Source organism: Rhinoraja longicauda, chromosome 2 (assembly GCF_053455715.1).
Source record: "Rhinoraja longicauda isolate Sanriku21f chromosome 2, sRhiLon1.1, whole genome shotgun sequence".
Taxonomy (NCBI): domain Eukaryota; kingdom Metazoa; phylum Chordata; class Chondrichthyes; order Rajiformes; family Arhynchobatidae; genus Rhinoraja; species Rhinoraja longicauda.
Window position 1 is genome coordinate 83257617 of NC_135954.1, and position 23266 is coordinate 83280882.

At 40.8% G+C, this 23266-nt stretch overlaps 1 protein-coding gene across 3 annotated transcripts in view; it reads right to left on the reverse strand.

The window, feature by feature from the left end:
- Positions 1-994: 994 nt before the first annotated feature.
- The window catches only part of phf14 (PHD finger protein 14), a 175605-nt gene continuing 153333 nt past the window's right edge, over positions 995-23266 (reverse strand). The window contains exons 17-18 of one of the 3 annotated variants that reach the window (XM_078422080.1): positions 22705-22822; positions 995-1316 (exon numbers count right to left, since the gene is read on the reverse strand). In XM_078422080.1, the coding sequence (XP_078278206.1) occupies positions 1242-1316; positions 22705-22822 (193 nt within the window). In that variant the 3' untranslated portion in view covers positions 995-1241. The remainder of the gene's footprint in view (positions 1317-22704; positions 22823-23266) is intronic. The other 2 variants (XM_078422071.1, XM_078422089.1) reach the window with 2 other exon arrangements.

Sequence of the window (23266 nt, forward strand, 5' to 3'; positions counted from 1 at the left end):
CCATCGGAACACAGCTACCAGACTTAGAGGGCATCTACAACACACGATGCCTCAGAAAAGCCACCAGCATCCACAAAGACTCTTCACACCCCTGCAACAGTCTGTTCGAACTCCTTCCATCGGGCAGACGATACAAGGCCTTCTACGCCCGCACCTCCAGACTCAGGGACAGCTTCATCCCCAGGGCCATAGCTGCTATGAACCGGTCCTGCTGAGCCGGATGGCCACAATGCATAGATCAACTTGCACTTTACCCTGTCTAAAAACTGTTACAATTGTTTCGTTTCGTTGGGTTGCTGTTAATTACTTAAATTATTGCATCGTATGGGAGGTGCATTCCCAATCTCGTTGTACCCCTGGGTACAATGACAATAAAGATATATTGTATTGTATTGTAATGTTGCTCTCTTCCACTACAGTATTTGCTCTCATCTTTTCATTTGCTTCCTTCCTGCTCTGGGCCTTTTACCCCGTCATTTTAAATCTGCAGATTAACCAGGACATGATTTGATCTGAACCAAAATCTGGAAGATGATTTGCGTATGGTTGTCAAGGAAATTGTGAATGCTCAGCCTTTGATAAGAAAAGGCCTTTGATGCACTGGGCTTCTTGTGTCAGGGGGGACCTGGCTTCTTACTGGAGGACTGCACGCAGGTACATGGTCTACTGAAGAGGTACTTTCATGGGTACATGACAGATTAGTAGACTTGTCATGCAAGTTTGGCAACTAATTTACACCGTTTGCCATTGTTCGAGAATTGTTTCTGATAGTGTTACTGTAATTTCAATGTGGCTATTAAATTTGGATCCAATGGCGACAAACTTTTCAAACGATGCAGGTGTAATCTGAACAATCATGAGCACAAAATATGTCATGGCTCCTTCTGAAAATCCACTGTACTAATTATTTAAATTTCTTTAATATTTAATTCTGTTAAAACACATCAAGAGTTTTGATTTTTCTTTATAAAAAGAGGTATTTGAGCAACCAAATATTTCATTATTTCAATCTGATATTGATCAACAAGTACAGATGAATGAATGCTATGAATAAAGGATTATCTACATACACACATTTTTAACAAGTTATGGAGATGTTTATTACCAGGTTTACAGACAAGGAATTAACAGTTGGTGATGATTGCAATTAAGTACAAAGATGACAAATCCCTTTCTAATGGTTGATCTAAAGTTGAGGCATTTAACTTTTTTATTTTCTCTATACTGAATTCATTCGGTCCTCATTCATTCACTGGGGTGAAATCATTTTCATCATCACCTTCTTCGTCATCATCCTCGAGCTCTTCTTCGTCTTCCTGTGAAACAGAAATTAACTTTTTTAGACTTTAGAATTTAGAGATACAGCACGAAAACAGGTCCTTTGGCCTACCGAGTCCAAGCCCACCAGCGATCACCCTGTGCAACAATACTATCCTACACACTAGGAACAATTTACAATTTTACTAAAGCCAAATAACCTACAAACTTGTATGTCTTTTGAGTGTGGGAGGAAACCAGAGCACTGGAGAAAACCCATGTGGTCACAGGGAGAACATACAAACTCTGTAAGGACAGCACCCATAGCCAGGATCGAACCTGGGTCTCTACCGCTGTAAGGCGGCAGCTCTACCGCCCATTTTTGAGATGAATCATTCTTCAGTACTGATCGTAAACAATGATAACAATGCTAGTTAATGTTCCAATACATTTCAATTTATATTCAATCCATTTTCATTATTTTAATGCTATAATGCTTAAATGGTTATCATTCATATTTTTAAATACATTATTCTTGCATCATGAGGAGCCTTCTCAATTGAAATTTCAATTTCTCCCTTACTATTTGCGTCACAATAAAACAATCAAAAGATCATTTCCGTGCTGCAAAGCTTCACTGACATTTACTCAGAGCCGATTTCAATTTAATGCAAAGTAAAGTTTACAAAAGTCTCAACTACCACCAAATTGATAGCACCAAGTTGTCGCAGTGACAGAAAATGTTCTTCTATTTGGTAGTCAGTTACTTAATTTAGCTGAAGTGACCATAAATCTTATTTCACAGACCATTTTTATGCCTCAGTGCTGTATTTTATGCACTCTCCCCCAAACCTGTGACAAGTCTGACAATTTTCCAATTATCAGTAGCATCATAAGTTATCTGAAATACCACCAGGGGGCGCCACACAATGGCTGCCTCGCCTATAGTCGGTCTGTCCTTTTCAAACTCTTTTGTTATTTTTAGTAAGTTTTAAAAGTTTGTGTAAATGTTCTCTGGTTTGTTTTATGTGGGGGGTGGGAGAGGGGGTCGGGGGAAACTTTTTTTCAATCTTTTACCTTGCCGGAGATGCGATTGTTTTCCGGATCGTATCTCTGGTCGCTCTGCGGCCTAGCATCACGGAGCTGGAGGTCTTGCCTGGGACTGACCTTGAGTCCCCGCGGGGGCGTGGCCTTATCATCTGAGCCTGCGATCCCTTGCCTGGGATCGATGCTCCAATGCAGCCTGTGGACTTTAACATCAGAGCTCACAGTCTCGGGTTTCGACCGGACGGGAGCTCCAAAAGCTGCACGAGGTTCGACTGGTCCCGACCCGGGGTAGATCGCCGGCGCGGGGGAGCTGAGATCCTCCCTCCCCCCCCGGATGAAGGAGCTTGATCGCCCCGACGAGGAAGGCTCGCCGCCGGCTACGGGAGTCAAGATCATCCCGTCAACGGAAGGTTAGAGCCCCCAACCGCTGGAGGACAAAGACGGGAGTGTAGCGACCATAGAGAGTGGTCCTAGTCGTCAAACCCTCAGATTGGCCAGCAAGGTCACGTGTGGGCGCGACCGTAGGGATTGGTCCAGAGAGCGACATCGCTGATTGGACAAGGTTGTCATGTGCGCTTTTGGCGCCCGAAAAGAGTTAGTTAGGAGACGTCTTCGACGAAGACAGTGAGTTTTAATGGTTGTCCGTTATCTTGTTAAAGAAACTTTGTAATCGAATATTGCTGTCGCAATAAACTTCTTCAACAAAGAACAAGTTTCCGGACTCACCATAGGAGAGATTGAACTGTTTTTCACCTTCTATCACAGTGAGGAATGTGGAGGAGTCACTGTGGTGGATGTTCATGTTAAAATGTATTTTGTGTGTCCTGTTGCTTTTTACTGTTATGACTGTATGGCAAATGAAGTTCCTCGTATGTTGCAAAACATACTTGGCTAATAAGGTTTTATTGTGATTGTGTGATTGTGATTGTAATTGTAAAATTCGGTCAAGTCTAAAATGGGAGAACAAAATTATGTCAGACAGCAGCATGCTGGTGATCTTCCATAACCCTAACTTAAGGAGATCTGCCTGCCAGTCTATGCACAACTACAGCGAGCTAGTGGTTTAAACAAATTAGTGTCAGTGTGTATTTTAGCAATGATTTGTACCCTGTGCCCAAAGTTCACCAGGCAGTACTAAATTAACTTTTAAGAAGATAACTGTAAATGTGATTCAAGCCAATCAATTTTCAACATTTTTTTAAATGCTTTTGTTTACTAACTTTTTCTTTTAAGGATTCAATAATGTACTGTTTGGGATATTAGGACACAGATATAGATTAAGGAACAAATTCAAAATGTACAAGTTTTTCCCCCACCATTTTTCACAATGTACAAGTTACAACTTTACCTGTAAGATGTGAAATAAGACAGCCCTGCAATGACAATCTGTATTTTGGTCAAGATACTGGGTGATCAATTGTGCATTTTCAATATTTAAAATGTAGCGCAGAGGTAGAACACAAACTGGATACTGTGGCCTCCTACATAAACATCAAATAAAAGAGACATTTCTTTGCAATGTGCTGCTTTCAGTGATAACAGTCATCTTTTGAATGATGGATGTGTGGAAGGTCCACTGTATTTCAGCAAATCAGTGACTTCCATATTATCCAGCAGCAGCTTATACTGGGTGTCAATACTAATGGATAATGGTGGTCTCTTAAAAGACAAGTTGGAAGTGGTAGCCTGCTATATGAAAGACATCAGCCCAATATTAAACATGGGACTGCGAACAGTTAAACCTACTACCAATTGCTTTTATAGATGGATATAAAATATTTATAATAGATTGCAGATTTTGATACTGCAACTGCAAAGCAGACAGTGGTTTATTATCCAGGGAAAAAGAGACCATGGCTACATGGATCATTTTCATATGACAGCCTTGACAACTTTGACATTTGCTTTGTTAAGAATTGTGAAGCAGCTGTCAGAAGAATGCACCCCCTGGGGCTTTATACATCTTACAACTGTGCCCTCTAAGGTACATCTTTATTGGTTTTCATAAGGGAAAGAAATGTGATTGCATGTGAAAGGCTCCTTCTTAATAATAGCTCTGTGAAAGAAAGCTTGTACTTGCTGTAATTACTAAATGTAGCAGCTATTTGAAGGCTCAAGTACAAACACTGAGCACGCAAAACTCCTTGTAAATGTTAATTTCGCTGAAAAATTAGGAGAAAGATTTCTATCAGAGGTTCATTTAATTAACCTCCGTTTCACTTATCACAGTAAGTTTTGGTTTCTTATGAGTTAAAGGGTTAACACAACGGACCACTGATTTTGTCCTGAACAATACTCCATTTCTAAATAAATGACAAAGGTGATGTTAAACAATTTCCTTAAAAAAATGTTTTTTTTAAGCAATGTGTGCACTATTTATTAAGCATAACACTATAATATTTGATCACATAGCATTTGACAAGGTATCGCATGGTAGGCTGCTCTGCATTTGACAAGGTTCTGCATGGTAGGCTGCTGTGGAAGGTTAGATCGCATGGGATCCAAGGAGAGCTATCTGACTGCAAAGAAAATTGGCTTAATGGAAGGAAACAAATGGTAAAGGTGGAAAGTTGCTTTTTGGACTGGAGGTCTGTGACTAGTGGTGTGTCTCAGGATTTGGTGCTGTTTTTCATCTGTATCAATGGTTTGGATAAGAACGTACAAGGCATTATTAGTAAGTATGCAGATCACACTAAAGTGGGTGGTATTGAAGATAGCGAAGATGGTTGCCACAAATTGCAGCAGGATCTTGATTGGCTGGGCAGGTGGGCTGAGGAATGGTCAATGGAGTTTACTGCAGAGAAGTGCGAGGTATTGCATTTTGGGAAGTCAAACCAGGGCAGGACCTTTATAGGACCTGAATGACAGGGCTCTGGGGAGTGTTGTGGAGCAGAGGGATCTAGGAGTGCAGGCACATCGTTTCTATGTTGAAAAAAGGTTGAAAATAACCTATGAATCAGAATGGGATTATGAGTGGAATTACATTGGTTGCAGTGTAATTAGAATTATGACACTGTCACACAGAGAAGCTTTTATTCAAACTACTGTAATGAAACATTACACAAATGCTTTATCTGAATTTATTTTCTAGTGCAACTGACTGAGCACTTGTTGTGAACACTTGCTTGACATAGTTGTCATTATTCTTTTCACAAGTAATGAAAAGATCTACCTCCGTCCGAGTCAAAGGGAAAATGGAGATGGTCGTAAGGTGTTTAATCTCATTATACACTTAGTTTTTAAACCTTTAACATTTTCAATTAAATACAGCAATGTTATCTTGGCTGCTACAAGGAACTGCAGATGCTGGTTTACCAAAAACAAAATAAAGTACTCAGCGGCTGAGTTATTCTAGCACTTTGTGTCTTTAATGTTACCTTGGCTGCTAGTTCTTTTGAGTATTTTCAAACCATCTATTAGGTGCACAGTGGCTGCATGACAGGACCTGCCGTAGATAGGAACTACCCCAAATCAGCCAGCATTAAAGCATCTTCTCGTGATGAACCATGGTGGCCCAGGAAGATATTTTCCAGATTCAATGGCTCTTTATTGTTACGTATGCACAGAACAGTGAGATTCTTTTGCACAACCCACAAATGCACATTTACCATATTTTGGCGCTGTATACAAAGGAAAAGTCCAAAGTCCGGTCCACTTGCTGGAAGTACTGGAGTGACCTCGATCCGGGCCCGCGACCTGACCTCCCTCTCCTTGCCCGACCGCTTCTGTGTCCCAGGGGACTCCTCCTGCAGCTGACATTGAAGGCGCTGGACGCAATGCCCGGCAGCTGAGGAGAACAAAGACCTGGCGAACGCCCTCACCTACCGGCCCACTCCTCCCCAACGTTGTTGCCAGCGGCTCCCTCCTTGACTCTTCATGGTTTCCGAGCTTCTCCCTGTAGGCAGCGGCCTTCTTTACAGTGACATACGAGGCCTCCTGTTGCACGTGGCCCACAGGGTCTTGGTTCCTGGCCGCCACTGGGTCTGTCCTTGTTGTCGGCCAGCTCCCACATCTTTGTTCTCGTCGGCTGTCAGGTCTTTGTTCTCCTCGGCTGCCGCGCCCGTCCTTGTCTGGTCCTGCGGCTCCTTGCGGGAGCTTTCCTTCTGTGCTGCCGCAGTGCCTCCACTTCCACTTCTCGTTCTTCATTGTTGCTGTACTCAGTCCTCTGGCCTGCTTTCTGATGTTGTGCAAAATTAATCCAATTGGCGGACAAGAGGTGTTTGTGATGATGGGAATCTTAGGAGGATGAATCATCCATAGATACGTAAACAATAGGTGCAGGAGTAGGCCATTCGGCCCTTCAAGCCAGCACCGCCATTCAATGTGATCATGGTTGATCATCCACAATCAGTACCCCATGTCTGCCTTCTCCCCATACCCCTTGACTCTGCTAACTCTAAGAGCTCTATCTAACTCTCTTTTAAATGCATCCACTGAATCAGCCTGCACTGCCTTCTGAGGCAGAGAATTCCACAAATTTAAAACTCTCTATGTGAAAAGGTTTTTCCTCGTCCACTTGGCACTTCTAGATGAAGATGGTGGAAAATGTTCCAAACTTGCCTCTGTCACTTGCAGGCTGGACACAGAACCACTAAGGACAAGATAGTTCTTGGAACTGTGAAGGAAGGAAATGCTGATGCTGGTTTACACCAAGATAGACACAAAATGCTGGAGTAACTCAGCGTGACAAGCAGCATTTCAGGAGAGAAGGAATGGGTGGCGTTTCAGTCTGAAGAAGGGTCTCAACCCAAAACGTTACCCATTTCTTCTCTCCAGAGATGCTGCCTGCACCGCTGAGTTACTCCAGCATTTTGTGTCTATCTTTAGTTCTTGGAACTGGTTATTGTGAGCTGCTAAACAGTTCACTCGCTGTGTCAGGACTGCAGAACTTTGATCAGATCCATTGGACGCTGCTTTTAGTGTTTAGCACACACAAGATGCTTGCTGCAGCTTTGCCAGGTTGGAACCTCATTACTAGGCCTGGTGGCATTTCTGATATGCCCTTCTGCTTTCATCGTTGAACTAGCATTGATCCATGAGCTTGACAGTAATGATAGTGAGTGATTTGCCACTCCGTACGGTGGCAGATTGTGAAGCAGTTACATTGTTCTTGTTGCTGCTGATTGAGAGCATGTTGTGGATGCTCAGTTTCCACTTCCAATCTGTTGAGTTTATCCAAATTAGGATAATTTACTGCTGCACGGTTTGATGTGGAGTGTCCTTGGTGTGAAAACATGATTAGGTCTCCATGAGGAATGTACATTTGTCACTTCTTCCAATGCATTCATTGACAGATGCGTCTGTAGCAGGCACTTTGGATTGCTCATTTTCTGCTCGAGACCTAATTTTGTAATGTCTTTCTGAATTTGTCCACTCAGTTAGCAGACGTATTGCCAAGCCATTTTTTCTGATGGACAATGATATCCTCCATTTGAAGTACATGCTCCATTTGATTAGTACGGGTGTCAGGGGTTGTGGGGAGAAGGCAGGAGAATGGGGTTAAAAGATAGATCACTCATGATTGAATGGTGGAGTAGACGATGGGCTGAATGGCCTAATTCTACTCCTATCACTTTATGAAGTACATTCTCTGCCCTTGCTGCTTTCGCGCTGCTTCCAAATTTGCGCAAGATAGTGTGCTGATTCATCAGGTAATGCAGGGGTGGGAAATGGTTGGTATTAATCAGAAGGGTAGTATCTTTGTGCATTTTATATTTTATGCCATGAGATATTATAGAGTCCAGAATCAATATCAAGGATTTCTAAACCTGTTCCCGCTTGACTGTATCTCACTGTTTCACCAACTCTGGTACCGTCCAACCAGTGATGGTGGAGTCTGATAAGCTGCCTGTAAAGCAAGTTTATGTGAATATGACTATGTCAGGACGCTTATCTTTTTTGGCTTCCAATTTGGACACCAGTTCCAGTTGTTCACAAGAAGGACCTTTACAAGTTTGACCAGATTGGGAACAAATTTGCTATCTGTGAATTTGATACTTAGGTTGATCTGGGGTTGTCCAAAGAGTTGAAGATCTTTTAAAATAACACCTATGAATAAACTGAGTGGTTAACTAGGTAATTTCAGAGATCTGCTACATTAAAGAAATGACAAATTCCATCTTGGGTAAAAACAACATATTTCCTCCAAAAGCAATTGAGCAAATGAGATTGTCTTTTACCCCAATTTGGTAGCTTCATGTAATTTTTATTGAACCAGTCCTTCTTTAAAAATTCTAGATTCTTTGATTAAACGGATTGCTCCTGTGTTCCGGTGGGATTTTTAAGGTATAAATCTAGATTATTGGTTCGGTCTCTTGGATTACTAATCTGGCAATGTGTCAACACCATACCCGGTCTCTAGCACATTTAGGAAACTGTGGTGAGGAATCAAGGGTATCATCAATCACCCTTTTCAGCTCAGAGCCACCTGTCAGTCTGGCACAGTAACTGAAAAAGGTAGACAACTAGGAAAAGAACAGCTTGGTCACAGAAGATCAAAGTCCTTTTCACATAAATAAAACATTTCTAATTATTGCTATCAATTAGAATAAAAAATAAATGCGTAGGAAGGAACTGCAGATGCTGATTTACACCGATGATAGACACAAAATGCTGGAGTAACTCAGCGGGACAGGCAGCACCTCTGGAGAGAAGGGTCTTGACCCAAAACGTCACCCAATCCTTCAGAATATAAATAAACATTGTTTCTATCAAAAAAATATTTTTCAGAAAGGAGGAAGTAAACAGCTACACTGTAAAAGCTAAGACCTACGGTTAATTTTATGGTAAACCCTCTCCACAAATACATGTACAGAATTGTTGTCGCTGAGGATTTGAATATTCCCTTAAATTTGAATCTCAAAATGTAAAAGCCTGAGTCTTTCACATAATTCCCAACCCAAAATGTAGGCATCCCCTAGAATCAATACAAAATCTCCTTTTACCGAATAGGTGTTAACTACTGCAAACTGAGCAACTTTAATATTATACAACATACTTAATAATTTAAATCAGCAGAAATTGGCAGTGAAATCACTGGAAGTGCTGACCAAAGGAACTCAAATTTTAACATATAACTATTTAAACTGCAAATAGCTCAAAGTACAAAGTTCAGTGCCTCGAGCTTAAATGTTATAAACATTTTGCAGGCAGTGAAAGGAGGAAATTTACATATCTTACATGGATAATTTCACAATTTCCTAGTACCAGTTGGCAACTGCTAGGGCTTCAACATTACAACCCCTATCCTCCAACTCATGCACCTTGCCAGTGTAACTTTCAAGTGGGAACAGTGGATTCAAATTATCTATAATGCACAGGTACATACAGTAATTGGTTTTGGTGCCAGCTGAAAGGATGAAAATACATTAATATGAATCAGAACGAGATTATGACTGAAATGTTCTGGTTGCAGTGTAATAGGTGTAATTACAATTTAGGCAGCCAGGAGAAGCTTTATTTGAACTGCTATAATGAAACAATACACAAATGCTTTATCTGACTTTATTTCTAATACAACTGACTGTTAAGCCTATACTTTGTTTTGAATACTTGCTTGATAATCTTGTTGTCGGTCTTTTAACAAGTAATTAAAGGACCTTCTGGATGAAGTGAAAGTGGAGTTGGCCATCAGGGGTTTAATCTCTCTATGTACTTAGTTCTTAAGTCTTGAACATTTTTAATTGAATACAACAATGCTGGTTGCTAGATCTTTTGAACATTTTCCAACACGATTAAGTGCTGAGTGGCCACATGACAGCGACTTCAGCAGATAGAAACTACCCCAAATCTGCCAACATTGTAGAAGTAGTTTCAAGAGATGGGCTACTTGGTTCAGGAAGATGGCTCACTGCAGCTTTGAGGGCAAGTAGGGAAGAGCAAGAGATGCCAGCCTTTCCATAAATGTCATCATTTTATAAATGACTCAAAAATAAAAGTAGAAGTTGGCCAAGTATCCTTGCGCCTTCTCTGTCACTTAGAAAGATAATGGCTTACCTGATCATGGTCACAAATACAATCTCCTGTTTTTCTCTATAACCTTCAAATTGCCATTTGCCAAAATAAATCTGTCCATTTCTGTTTTTAATAAGATCACTGGTTTCATAGATTTAGAAATCTTAAGATTCATGACTTGCAGAGAAGAAACTCTTTTTTTTTTAAATGGCGGCTTCTTATTCTAAAAACTATGTCCCCCAGTTGTAGATTTCCATACATCAGTCTCTGCAATGTCAACCCCTTTTGGTATCAGTTTCAAAAAAGATCACCTTCCAATCTCCTAAATTCCAATGAGGGTAAGTTCAACATATTCCACTATTCCTCACAAAACTACACTTGGACAAAGAAACCAAAATTCTAAGCTGTACTCTAGCTGTGGTCTCAGCATAAATCAATATAGATGTAAAAATACTTTATTACCATTTGTTATCCATCAATATTGCAGGATAGGGAAACATTCATTAAAAAAAATTACTCATTCGACCTGCATTTTGGCTTTCTATATTTCAGATACAAGAACATCTCGACTATTCAGCACTATTCTTTAGCCTCTCTCCATTTCAACAAAATGCTTTTCCTACAAAAGTGAATAACCTTATTTCCTCATATTACAATCCCTTGTTATGCAACTGTTCACTCACTTAATCTGTCGGTAACTTTTTATAGGCTGTGTTTTTTTCATAACGTCGCCATATTAACAACATATCCACCAGCACATGGCTGCAGGACTTCCTCGGGACAATTTGGGATCCATCTTCATGACTTTTCTTGATACTAAACTAACTAGAACTGTGAGTTTCAAGAATGGGTGGTTAGGCTCTTTTGGAGATGGTCTTTGATACTTTCAAAACACAAATGTTATTTGTATTTTGTCCATTTGTATCCATGCCGGGATGTTGCTATTTGCAGATGGTTAATTGCTTTATTTTGAGTAGAAGCAAATGAATGTAAACCGTGTGGAAGGTCAGTGGTACAGCAGCTAGAGATTGTTGGCCTTAGGATATTGCCCTGAGGAACTCTGGAAATGATGATCCAATGGGATGATTGACCTCCAACAAAGACAACAATCTTTCTATGTATAATTGGACTTCGGGGTGCTTTACTCCTGCCCATTAATTTTAATTTGTGCCATTACATTTGGTCAAATGGCTTGGAATCAGGGGTATTCTCTGCTTCTTCCCTTTGGAATTCAGCTCTTTGGTCCAAGTTTAGACTAAGGCTGTGATGAAGCTCTGGAGCCAGGTGGTCCTTGCAAAACCAGGGCAGGGTATGGTGAGTTGAAATCAGAAAGCAATTGCCACTTCAGAACATTGTCAATGACATTTTCCATCACTTTGAATATTAAGATTGGGAGGAATGGTTGGTAAGTAGTCGGATTAGATTAGTCCTGGTTTTAGTCAATGCTTCAATGCAAAATTTCACATTGTTAGGTAGGTGCCCGTTTGTAACTGTACTGCAACAGCCTGACTAATGGTGTGGCTAGTTTTGGAACATAAGTTAGTACTAAAAGGGATGTTGTCAGTTCCAACAGTTTTTGCTCTCAGCCATCTAAAACCATCGAGGGTGAATCCAAATGGCTGAAGACTACTTTTGTGATAGAGGGGAAAGTGAAGGCAAGTTATTTATTTGCAGCTGACAGCTGAGCAAGACTGTGGAGGTTTCAGCATTATTTTTACCACTCGCACACTGGGAACTGCCATTGTCCAAAGTTATTCTTAAAGCCACATTGTCTCATTCGCTTTTTAATTGTCTTTTTAAGATTCACAACTTGATTTGCTTGATTTACCTGATCTTTAAACTAAATTAAACCAAATTAAAAGTCCAAAGCATTGAACATATAAGAGTACAGCACAGGAAAAAGCCCTTCCATTCTGTAAAAAAATGTCTTGCCATACGTATCTCCTTTAAACTTTGATCCTTTCAGCTTGATCTGACCTGATCTATGGGGTCGCTTTACTTTTTGACATATCCTTTTACAACTCTCTGTAAATTAGGGTTGATCATCTGGAATTACTGTAATGATAAAATAAGGGATATTAAAAATCATAAGGATGTACGTGTGGTGCTGTACATTCATAAAGTCATAAGGAACAGGAGTAGAATTAGGCCACTCGGCCCATCATGTCTATTCCACCATTCAATCATGGCTGATCTATCTCTCCCTCCTAACCTCATTCTCCTGCCTTCTCCCGTAACCTCTGACACCTGTACTAATCAAGAATCTATCTATTTCTGCCTTTAAAATATCCATTGACTTGGCCTCTTCAGCCCTTTGTGGAAAAGAGTTCCACAGATTCAGGAATAGGAATACATTTCTATTCTGTTGGTGATTCACAACATTTTATGGATGTCCAGTTTTGAACTATTAGATTTGTTCTAGGTTTATGCCTTTCACAATTGCATACACTTCTATCAGATCTTCTCTCACTCTCCAACATGCTAGATAAAACAACTCAAGTTTGTCCAATCTCTCATTGTAGCCAGAAAAAAACCCTAATCCAAGCAACATTCTGGTCAATCTCTTCCATACCCTTTCCAAAGTTTCCACATCTTTCCTATGTTTGGGTGACCAAGCAACACCCAACACTCCATACATATCATAACCAAAATCGCATAGAACTACATCATGACTTCCTGACTCTTATACTCAATGCCCAGACCAACGAAGGTGAGCATACCATACATGTTCTTTACCACTCTATCTACTTGTGTTGCCACTTTCAGGGAGCTATGGACCTGGACCTCAAGATAACCTATGCACATCAATGGTGCTTAAGGGTCTTGCCATCAACCATATACCTTAATGAAACAAATTGAAAATATGATCACCTCAGAAGTGTCACAACCCTGGAAGAATCATGTGAATTAATTTTTTCCTGAAATTAAATTAATCTGGTATTGTATTTCAAAGAGTACAATTTGCCTGTGCTTATCTTTAATGTTGGAAATTCTATATTGGATTTTAATGCCAAAAGGTTTATGATTTTAGATACAGGATTGAAACTGAACATCAGTCTGAAGAAGGGTCTAGACCCGAAATGTCACCCATTCCTTCTCTCCTAGATGCTGCCTGACCTGCTGAGTTACTCCAGCATTTTGTGATACCTTTGATTTGTACCAGCATCTGCAGTTATTTTCCTACCAAAAATTGTATGCTCTTTACATTGAATGTTGAAAGTTGACTCCTCACAATTCTGACAACAGAATGGGCCATTCTTTCTCTCAATACAATACCATCCTAAAATCACCACAACGCCAATATTCCCTACCCCCATGATCCCTATTTTTTATGTCATCATATTCATCTGACATTTTGGCTTAAAAATGGTGACTCTGTAAAGACGCCTGTCTGGAGTAGCTAAATATGGAGTGGTGTGCGAAAGTATGGTTCATGAAATAAGCTTTGATCTCTATGTGACATTTTAACAATGTGATACTTTTAATGAAACGCCAATTAATTTGTAGACGGAAAGGTAACTAAAATGTTACACTTTGTCAAGCTGACAATTCACAGAAGAAATAGAGAGTATCCTTTTGTTTAAAAAATAAGATACAAAGCGTTGGAATATCTTTATAGAGGCAACATTTTGGGTCAATAGACAATAGGTGCAGGAGGAGGCCATTCGGCCCTTCGAGCCAGCACCGCCATTCAATGTGATCATGGCTAATCATTCTCAATCAGTACCCCGTTCCTGCCTTCTCCCCATACCCCCTGACTCCGCTATCCTTAAGAGCTCTATCTAGCTCTCTCTTGAATGCATTCAGAGAATTGGCCTCCACTGCCTTCTGAGGCAGCGAATTCCACAGATTCACAACTCTCTGACTGAAAAAGTCATCGATCCATATTCTCCAGAGATGCTGCCTGTCCTGCTGAATTACTTCAGCACTTTATGTATTTTTTGTAAACCAGTATCTGCAGTTTCTTGTGTCTATCCCCCTGTCCTAATTGCTTGAAGATTTACCTATTAATAACAGACAGCACCATTAAACTTGTTCGAATTTTGTCATCAACTTCTTAGCTAAGTTAAATATCATAAATGATAACCCAAAACCAGTTTATGCAGTTTGATGACTTCTAGGGGTTTCATTGAGGTATTACTCTAAATAAGTCTGTTTATATTAAATTTAGGATAAATACTTTGATAACTAAACCTTGAGGGAAAAATATACTTTTTTACCACATATTAACCACGACTGAATAACCTTCATTTCTCTAATGAGCCTTAAAAGTGACTTTGAAAATGTCACCTTTTCATCTTTCGTTATGTAATCTCACTTTCCAACAACTTAATGTAATCCAATTATTTTTTCTCCATGTTGCTGGAAGTGTTAATGGGAAATGTTTTCACTACTCAATTAAGGACATTTTCATTTAAAAAGCCATTGCACAAAGAACTAAATGTGATAAGAGACTATTTGGAAATGTAGTAATGCATGCCCATTACATTTTGGTTGCACTTTTGTTTAAAATAATGTCTTTATCTAGTAGACAGCAGGGAATGGAAAGGAAAACAAGGAGGATATCCCATGTGGAAAATAAAATGCAATTCTTCTTCACTTGAATAATGATCTTTTATCTCTGCAAACTCTGAAGTATAAATGACTGAGTAATGATCTTTGTCTTTAATTTCCTTTCACCAATAAACCCACCAGAGTGAGATAATTAACTAACTTAATTATACTAACTCTGTCTCAGGTCAATATGTATACTACTTGCAGTGCTCATAAAGTTAACAGTCATTCTAACATCCAAAAATCATCAATTGTTACATCAAGTAGCTAGCCAAGGCTAAATTATGACATTAAATTTCTATGTAGCAATGCTCTGGAAATGACATGAAAAAGCATTTTTTTAAATTCATTTTTGAAAATTAGGAAGGAAATCAAAACTATTATGTGAGTGCTTCTGGGTAGCATAAAGTATGAAGTAACATTGTTTTCTGATTGAATAGAACAATAACATAAGCTGAAGCTTATGGGTGCAAGAATGAAATAGTTATTAACTGCCCAATCTTACTTGGTGCTACAGAATGATATAATATCTGGTCCGGATGGAGTGCTGGGCTTCGTCCTTAGGACCTGTGCGGACCAACCAGCGGGAGTATTCACAGACATCTTTAATCTCTCTCTACTCCGTTTTGAGGTACTGACCTGCTTCAAGAAGACCTCTAACATCCCGGTGCCAAAGAAAAGCAGGATCTCAAGCCTAATGACTACCATCCAGTGGCCTTGACATTCACCATCATGGAGTGCTTCAAGAGGCTGGTTATGGCACACCTTAACTCCAGCCTAATAAGGAGCTTTGATCCACTGCAGTTCGCCAACCACCAGAACAGGTCACTGATACCATCTCCTTGGCCCTACACTCATCCCTGGAACAGTTAGAAAAGAAAGACACCCACGGCAGGCTCCTATTCATCAACTATAACTCTGCTTTCAATACCATTATCCCAACCAAACTTATCTCCAAACTCATGGAACTTGGAGTCAGCACTCCCCTCTGCAACTAGATTCTAGATTTCCTGACCTACAGACCATAATCTGTGAGGATAGGTGACAAAACATTCTTCACGACAATTCTCAGCACTGGTGCCCCGCAAGGATGCGTTCTCAGCCACCTACTATGCTCCCTTTGCACTCAGTACTAATCCAACTCAATCTACAACTTTGTAGACAACACCACTGAAGTGGGCCGAATATCAAATAATGATGATTCGAAGTACAGAGAGGAGATTGAGAACCTTGTTACTTGGTGCCAAGACAATAACTTCTCCCTCAATGCAAAACAAAGGAGATAGTGGTTGACCTCAGGAAGCAAAGCAGTACACATTCCCCAGTCTACATTGATGGTGCCATAGTAGGGTAGGAAAAGTTGAAAGCTTCAAGTTCCTAGAATAAATATCACCAGCAATTTGTCCTGGACCAGCCATATCAAAGCTATGTCCAAGAAAGCACGTACTTTCTTTGAAAACTTAGGAAGTTCAGCATGTCCCCGACAATTCTCAACAACTTCTTGGAATAGGAATACTTTATTGTCACATGTGACTAGGCACAGTGAGATTCTTTGCTTGCACACACAATGTATACAAATAGCAGCCACCTACGGCGCTGACAAAGTTACAAAGCACGCTGGCTCCCCCTTTTGTCCCCCCCCCCCAAACGTTCCCCCACGCCGGGTCCTCATTGTCCATTGTTCTCCCCCCACCACCCTTACGGTGGACCCCCCATGCCGGGTCCTCCATAGTTCTTCCCCTTCCCCCTACAGTATCTTATTGGGATCCATCACACCCTAGTTTGAGAACAGCTCCACAGAAGGTCCCAAGAAATTGCAGGGAGTTGTGGACGTAGCCGGACCATCACACAAACTACCCTTCCATTGACTCCATCTACACTTCACGCTACCTCAGCAAGGCTGCCAGCATTATCAGGGACCAGTCTCGCCCTAGTGACTCTCTCTTCTCCCTTCTACCATCAGGCAAAGATACAGAAGTTTGAGAATGCATACCTCCAGATTTCATTACAGTTTCTTCCCAGCTGTTATCAGGCAAATGAACGGTCCTTTCATCAGCTAGAGTGTGGTCCTGACATCCCATCTACCTCTTTGGAGATCTTTGAACTATCTTTAAGCAGATTTCAACATATTTTTGCTCTAAAATGTTGTACCTTTCATCCTTTATCTGTGCCCTGTGGACGGCTTGATTGTATTCACGTGTAGTCTTTTCTTGACTGGCCAGTAGGCAAAAACAGCTTTTCACTATATCTCGGTAGTGTGTTAATGATAAACTAAACTAAATATGCTACTAAACAATCCTGTTGGAGTTTGTAGGTTCTTCCCGTGACCTGCGTGGGTTTTCCTCCAAAATCTTCAGTTTTGTCCCACACTCCAAAGACGTACAGGTTTGTAGGTTAATTGGCTTGGTATAAATGTACTTAGTGTGTGTAGGAGAGTGTTAATGTGTGGGGATCGCTGGTTGGTGCGGACTTGGTGGGCCGAAGGGGCTGTTTCCGTGCTGTATCTCTAAACTAAACTAAACTCATGGTGCCCTGCTTCTCGTGCTCCCTCTCTTAAACTATTAGATTTTGTTTCCCATGCTCTCTTTAAACTTACCTTGTTCACTAATAAATTATTACACTATCATGTAACATTAAAAAAGAACAAATTTAAAATAGGTTGGGGTATTATTGGAAGTAACACCCCATAGTTTGGAAAGTCTGCCAGATCAGTACCACTAACGTCACAGACCCCAGATTTTACTTGGCAAAGAATTGGCATGTTGCCTGCATTTTGATCAATGAGCAAGAATAAATTACAGATTGTATTCCCAGCGCTTGATTCACTGATCCTAAACTTTAGCTCCTTATATTAACTTTTCATTAATTTCTCTGCATAAATGTGAACACTAAGGCAACTGATGAATATGCAAAGTGTAAATTGACATTAATCTGTCTTTAAATCAAAGTGGAACAAGGTTTCAATGAAAGCCTGATCAGTACGTTACGAGGTTCTGCCTTCTAATAACAAAATCAATCACCCTTGATCTGGATTAAGAAATAAAATGGATGCAGTGCTCATTTGCAGGTGGTTTATCTCTGGTGCCAGACTCTAAAAACATGACTACAATAAAGAAATTAGTTCAGTTTAGTGGTAAAGTCCTTGGTAACAGAGGAAAATATGGTCCCCTTTCAAACTAGCCAACCTGCATGTCAATAGGAACCATGTGAACACGGTACGGTAGCGCAGCGGTAGAGTTGCTGCTTTACAGCGAATGCAGCGCCGGAGACTCAGGTTCGATCCTGACTAAGGGTGCTGCACTGTAAGGAGTTTGTACGTTCTCCCCGTGACCTGCGTGGGTTTTCTCCGAGATCTTCGGTTTCCTCCCACACTCCAAAGACGTACAGGTATGTAGGTTAATTGGCTGGGTAAATGTAAAAATTGTCCCTAGTGGGTGTAGGATAGTGTTAATGTACAGGGATCGCTGGGCGGCACGGACTTGGAGGGCCGAAAAGGCCTGTTTCCGGCTGTATATATATGATATGAAATATTGTTTTTGTCACAATGCCTATAGCATAAGCATTAAACATGTGAGTAGAAAAATGAGTAGACACTGGCTACTGTGCAGGTCCACACAATGGTTGTGACGTTAGGGACCATGTTATATTTTACACCTAGTTAGTTAGATGCAGAGTTGATTTTACCCATTGCACACTCATTACCTCTCCACATCAAAACATTAACTATTTTGCCATATTATTTATGAACAAAACAAAAATAGTTAATGCTGGGAGCCAATCCATCCACTAACTGCGTGAACTAAAAGGTTTGTTACTATTGTGTCGCACACCTGCAAAGCTTTTCAAATATCCTTCAAAAAGTTCACACTTGCAATTTGGTCAGATTGAACCTGTTCAAATGGATGCAAAAGAAAACAGTACTAGCATTCGCAGAAGTTGCATTGCGCACCATGTCTGACGAAACTTATTTATTTCAAAATTTGACGGTCACTGTAGAGCTAACATTCCTCATTCCTGTTCCCTGCCATGGGAAGAGGAAAAAAGAGAAATAAAGAATGTTTATTATTCAAGTCCTGTTAACCAGGAAAAACATGGAATACCTCTACATACCAGAACTAAATCTGGATTATTTTTCCTACAAATACATAAATACTCTCCTTCTTTAAAGATTAACCAGTTAAAAGATAATGTATTTCCTGATATGCAGAGTAACTGATGTGGAGAACACCTTTCTTGATCACACAGTAATCAACTCATCTCAGTGCTATTGAGATCCCCTCTTTCACTTCAATGATTCAACTTGATTCAGTTCTACTCAAGCCCTCTCCCTCATCTCTTTTTCCAGGACATTTGTGACCATATTGCATAGACCATACTTCCTGCTCTATATCAGATTCTAGCTTCTTGATTAGTAAGGGTGTCAGGGGTTACGGGGAGAAGACAGGAGAATGGAGTTGAGAAGGAAAGATAGATCACCCATGATTGAATGGCAGATGGGCCGAATGGCCTAATTCTGCTCTTAGAACTTATGAACTTGATCAGAATTTAAATTTCATCACCATTTCCTGTCAATCTACATTCTGTCAATTTAACCTTGAATCTCAATCCCACTCCGACCTATTGTTCTGCGGTTTTAACGAGACCCAATGTAAGCTTGAAGAACAATACCTTACCTTCCCTTTGGATGTATTAAAGCCTTTCTGGTTCTATTTCAGGATATAGTGAAGGGGCAGTATCCATTACAAGCTCATATGCTCTTAGGCTAGTCTGACTACACGTGGACCAAACAGATGGGTGTCTATTGGTCGGCTTGTACATGGTGGGCAAAATGGCTTATTTCCTTTTTCCATTCTACGCTGCTTTCTGAAAGGATTCCTTTCCATCTCTTTCCATGCCTTTCCATGCCAGCTTTGTCTGGCTACATTATATACATCGGAGAAGCCAAAACATTATGACCACTGACAGGTGAAGTGAATAACATTGGTTATCTTGTTACAATGGCACCTGTCAAGGGGTGGGATATGTTAGGCAGCAAGTGAACAGTCAGTTCTTGAAGTTGATGTGTTGGATGCAGGAGAAATGGGCAGGAGTAAAGACCTTTAGCAACTTTGACAAGGGCCAAATTGTTATGGCCAGACGATTGGGTCAGGTCATCTCTGAAATGGCAAGGCTTGTGGGGTGCTCCCAGTCAGCAGTGGTGATTACCTACCGACAGTGGTTCGAGGAGGGACAAACCACAGGGTGTTGGGCGCCCAAGATTCATCAATGCGCGAGGGCAACGAAGGCTATCCTGTCTGGTCCAAAATCTCTGTCTCAGAAGGCAGTGGAGGCCAATTCTCTGGATGCTTTCAAGAGAGAGTTAGATAGAGCGCTTAATGATAGCGGAGTCAGGGGGTATGGGAAGAGAGCAGGAACCGGGTACTGATTGTGAATGATCAGCCATGATCACATTGAATGGCGGTGCTGGCTCGAAGGGCCGAATGGCCTCCTCCTGCACCTATTGTCTATTGAACCGACTGTGGGAAGATGACAAGTGTGATGCTCTGGGCAATGTTCTGCTGGGAAACCCTGGGTCCAGCCATTCATGTGGACGTCAATTTGACACATGTCACCTGCCTACACATCGTTGCAGACCAGGTACACCCCTTCATAGTAATGGTATTCCCTGATGGAAGTGGCCTCTTTCAGCAGGATAATGCGCCCTGCCACACTGCACACATTGTTCAGGAATGGTTTGAGGAACATGATGAAGTGTTCATGATGTTGCCCTGGCCTCCAAATTCTCCAGATCTCAATCCGATTGAGCATCTGTGGGATGTGATGGATCGACAAGTCCAATCCACGGCGGCTCCATCTCGCAGCTTACAGGACTTGAAGGATCTGCTGCTAATGTTTTGGTGCCAGATACCACAGGACACCTTGAGGGAACTTTTAGAGTCCGTGCCTCGGCGGGTCGGCGCTGTTTTGGTGACACACGGAGGACCAACAGCATATTAGGCAGGTGGTCATAATGTTTTGGCTGATCGGTGTATGTTCCATTAATAACACTATTCACACTAGTGTAACCAAGATGTTTTCCTTTTTCCACAATTGTGGTTTCCCTGTTCCATCAGACTTGACAGGGCACTCAACCACTTCTGCACCATATGCTGCACTATTCTTAACCTCTCTACGCCATGCAGAACAGGGTGTTGGATTTCCTTCACCTCTTCTTCCACTTCAACAGTCTCCAGAATTATTGATCATAATTTGTAATTTCAGCCACCTTCAGTGTGATACCACCCTGAAGTTTAACTTCCTTTTGCCCCTTTCAGCAGTTCATGAGATTGTGCCTCCTGCAACTCCTTGCCCACTCTTCCATCTCCAACATTGACAAAGATAATTTCTTCATCACACTTTTCTATGAAAGTGAAGGGAATGCACCATTTCACTTTTCTGTCTCCCTTCCCATTATCCACAGATTCAGTTTCAGTTTAGTTTATTGTTACGTGTTCTGAGGTACAGTGAAAAGCTTTTGGTGCATGCTAAGCAGTCAGTGGAAAGACAATACATGATTACAATTGAGCCATTCACAGTGTTCAGACACATGATAAGGGAATAACGTTTAGTGCAAGGTAAAGCCAGTAAAGTCCAATCAAAGATAGACCGATAGTAGTTCAGGACTGCTCTCTGGTTGCAATGATTTCTCCAAGTAAAACAATGATTCCCTTGCACATCTTCTAATTAGTGTACTGCATTCAGTGCTCACAATACGGTCTCCTTTGTATTGCAGAAACTATACTCAGATTGGTTGACTACTGCAGAGCAGTTCTGATAGTTGCAGACCTTAGAATTTCAGATAATCAGTTTGGATCAGAACAGGCCAGGTCTGATGGCAGATTATCATCCTGCAATGTTAAGTACATCTGTCTTTCCCTACATATGTTGAGTATTTCCAGCTTTATTTTACATTTCCAGCATTTGCAATATTTTGTATCTCACAATCCACGTATTTTTTAAGTTTATTGACAACTCCTCCAGCCAGATCAGCTTCTATTAACAAAATTATTACCACCTTCTCTCATCTGACACCACCATTTGTGCTATTCAATTAATCCTTTCATTGACATTTCTTTTTGATCTGGTCATACGCACCCATTCTCTGTAATACTCGTTTGATGTGTACTTTTCATAGTTCTGATGAAAGATGATCAATCTGTAACGCTATCTTTCTCTATTTGTTGGTGCTGCCAACTTGCTAAATTTTTCCAGTATCCTTTGCTTTTATTTCAGATTTCCAACATCTGCAGTTTTTTTATTGCTTTTCCATTTATATCCTGTGAAGACCTTGGGTTTTAATAACCTGCCCAGTAGAGCAAGGCCAAGTTACAGAATTAATACGTCTGTTAGAAAGCTGACACGGCAGGAAGACTTTGAAGACATCTACATTGGAACAGAATAAATTTACTTCCTCACTTCGAACATTTTGCTTAATACTGCACATTCCTTTAACACAAAGATTAAACGACACGGAAGAAACTAATTAACTTTCTGTTATCTGAAATAATTGAAACAATGCAGGTTAAACTTTGAAAGGTTGACCACTGGTAAAGTTTGTGTTTCAAACATCCTTCTAATTTATCAACATTGCAGAATTGGACTCTTCTAACTAACCTGAAGATGGAAGTAATTGGGTATTTTTTACTTTTACTTTAAGATCAACCATTCCATGTTAAATGGCTGATAGAAATTCAATACCATTTTTGATTTCCTCCAGAACTGACAAAGATATTTAAGCATTCTAAGACTAAGATTGCTGGATTTCCAAATTACTCCTGACAGGTAATTTTCACACACTATCTTTGAGTGTTGTGTACTGAAGTGAATTCTAAGGGAGCATGCATTTAATCTTACTTTTGAAGACGTGGAGTCACACTCCTGACAGATCCAGCCATAGCCTGTCTGCTTTGGGGATTTCTTCAGGGGTGGATCGAGGCAACCAAAATGGTAGCAGAGTCTGCATTCATCACATCTGCACAAGAAAGTAATTTACAGATCAAATCAGTTTTACGATGCAAACTTTAATCTTTCTATGTTAACAAACAGAAATATGAATATAACATTGACTTATTTTCGAGTTGGAGACACAATGAACTGCAGATGCTGGCTTCTTAAACTAATAAAATTTGGGCGGCACGGTAGCGCAGCGGTAGAGTTGCTGCTTTACAGCGAATGCAGCGCCGGAGACTCAGGTTCGATCCTGACTACGGGTGCTGCACTGTAAGGAGTTTGTACGTTCTCCCCGTGACCTGCGTGGGTTTTCTCCGAGATCTTCGGTTTCCTCCCACACTCCAAAGACGTACAGGTATGTAGGTTAATTGGCTGGGTAAATGTAAAAATTGTCCCTAGTGGGTGTAGGATAGTGTTAATGTACGGGGATCGCTGGGCGGCACGGACTTGGGGGGCCGAAAAGGCC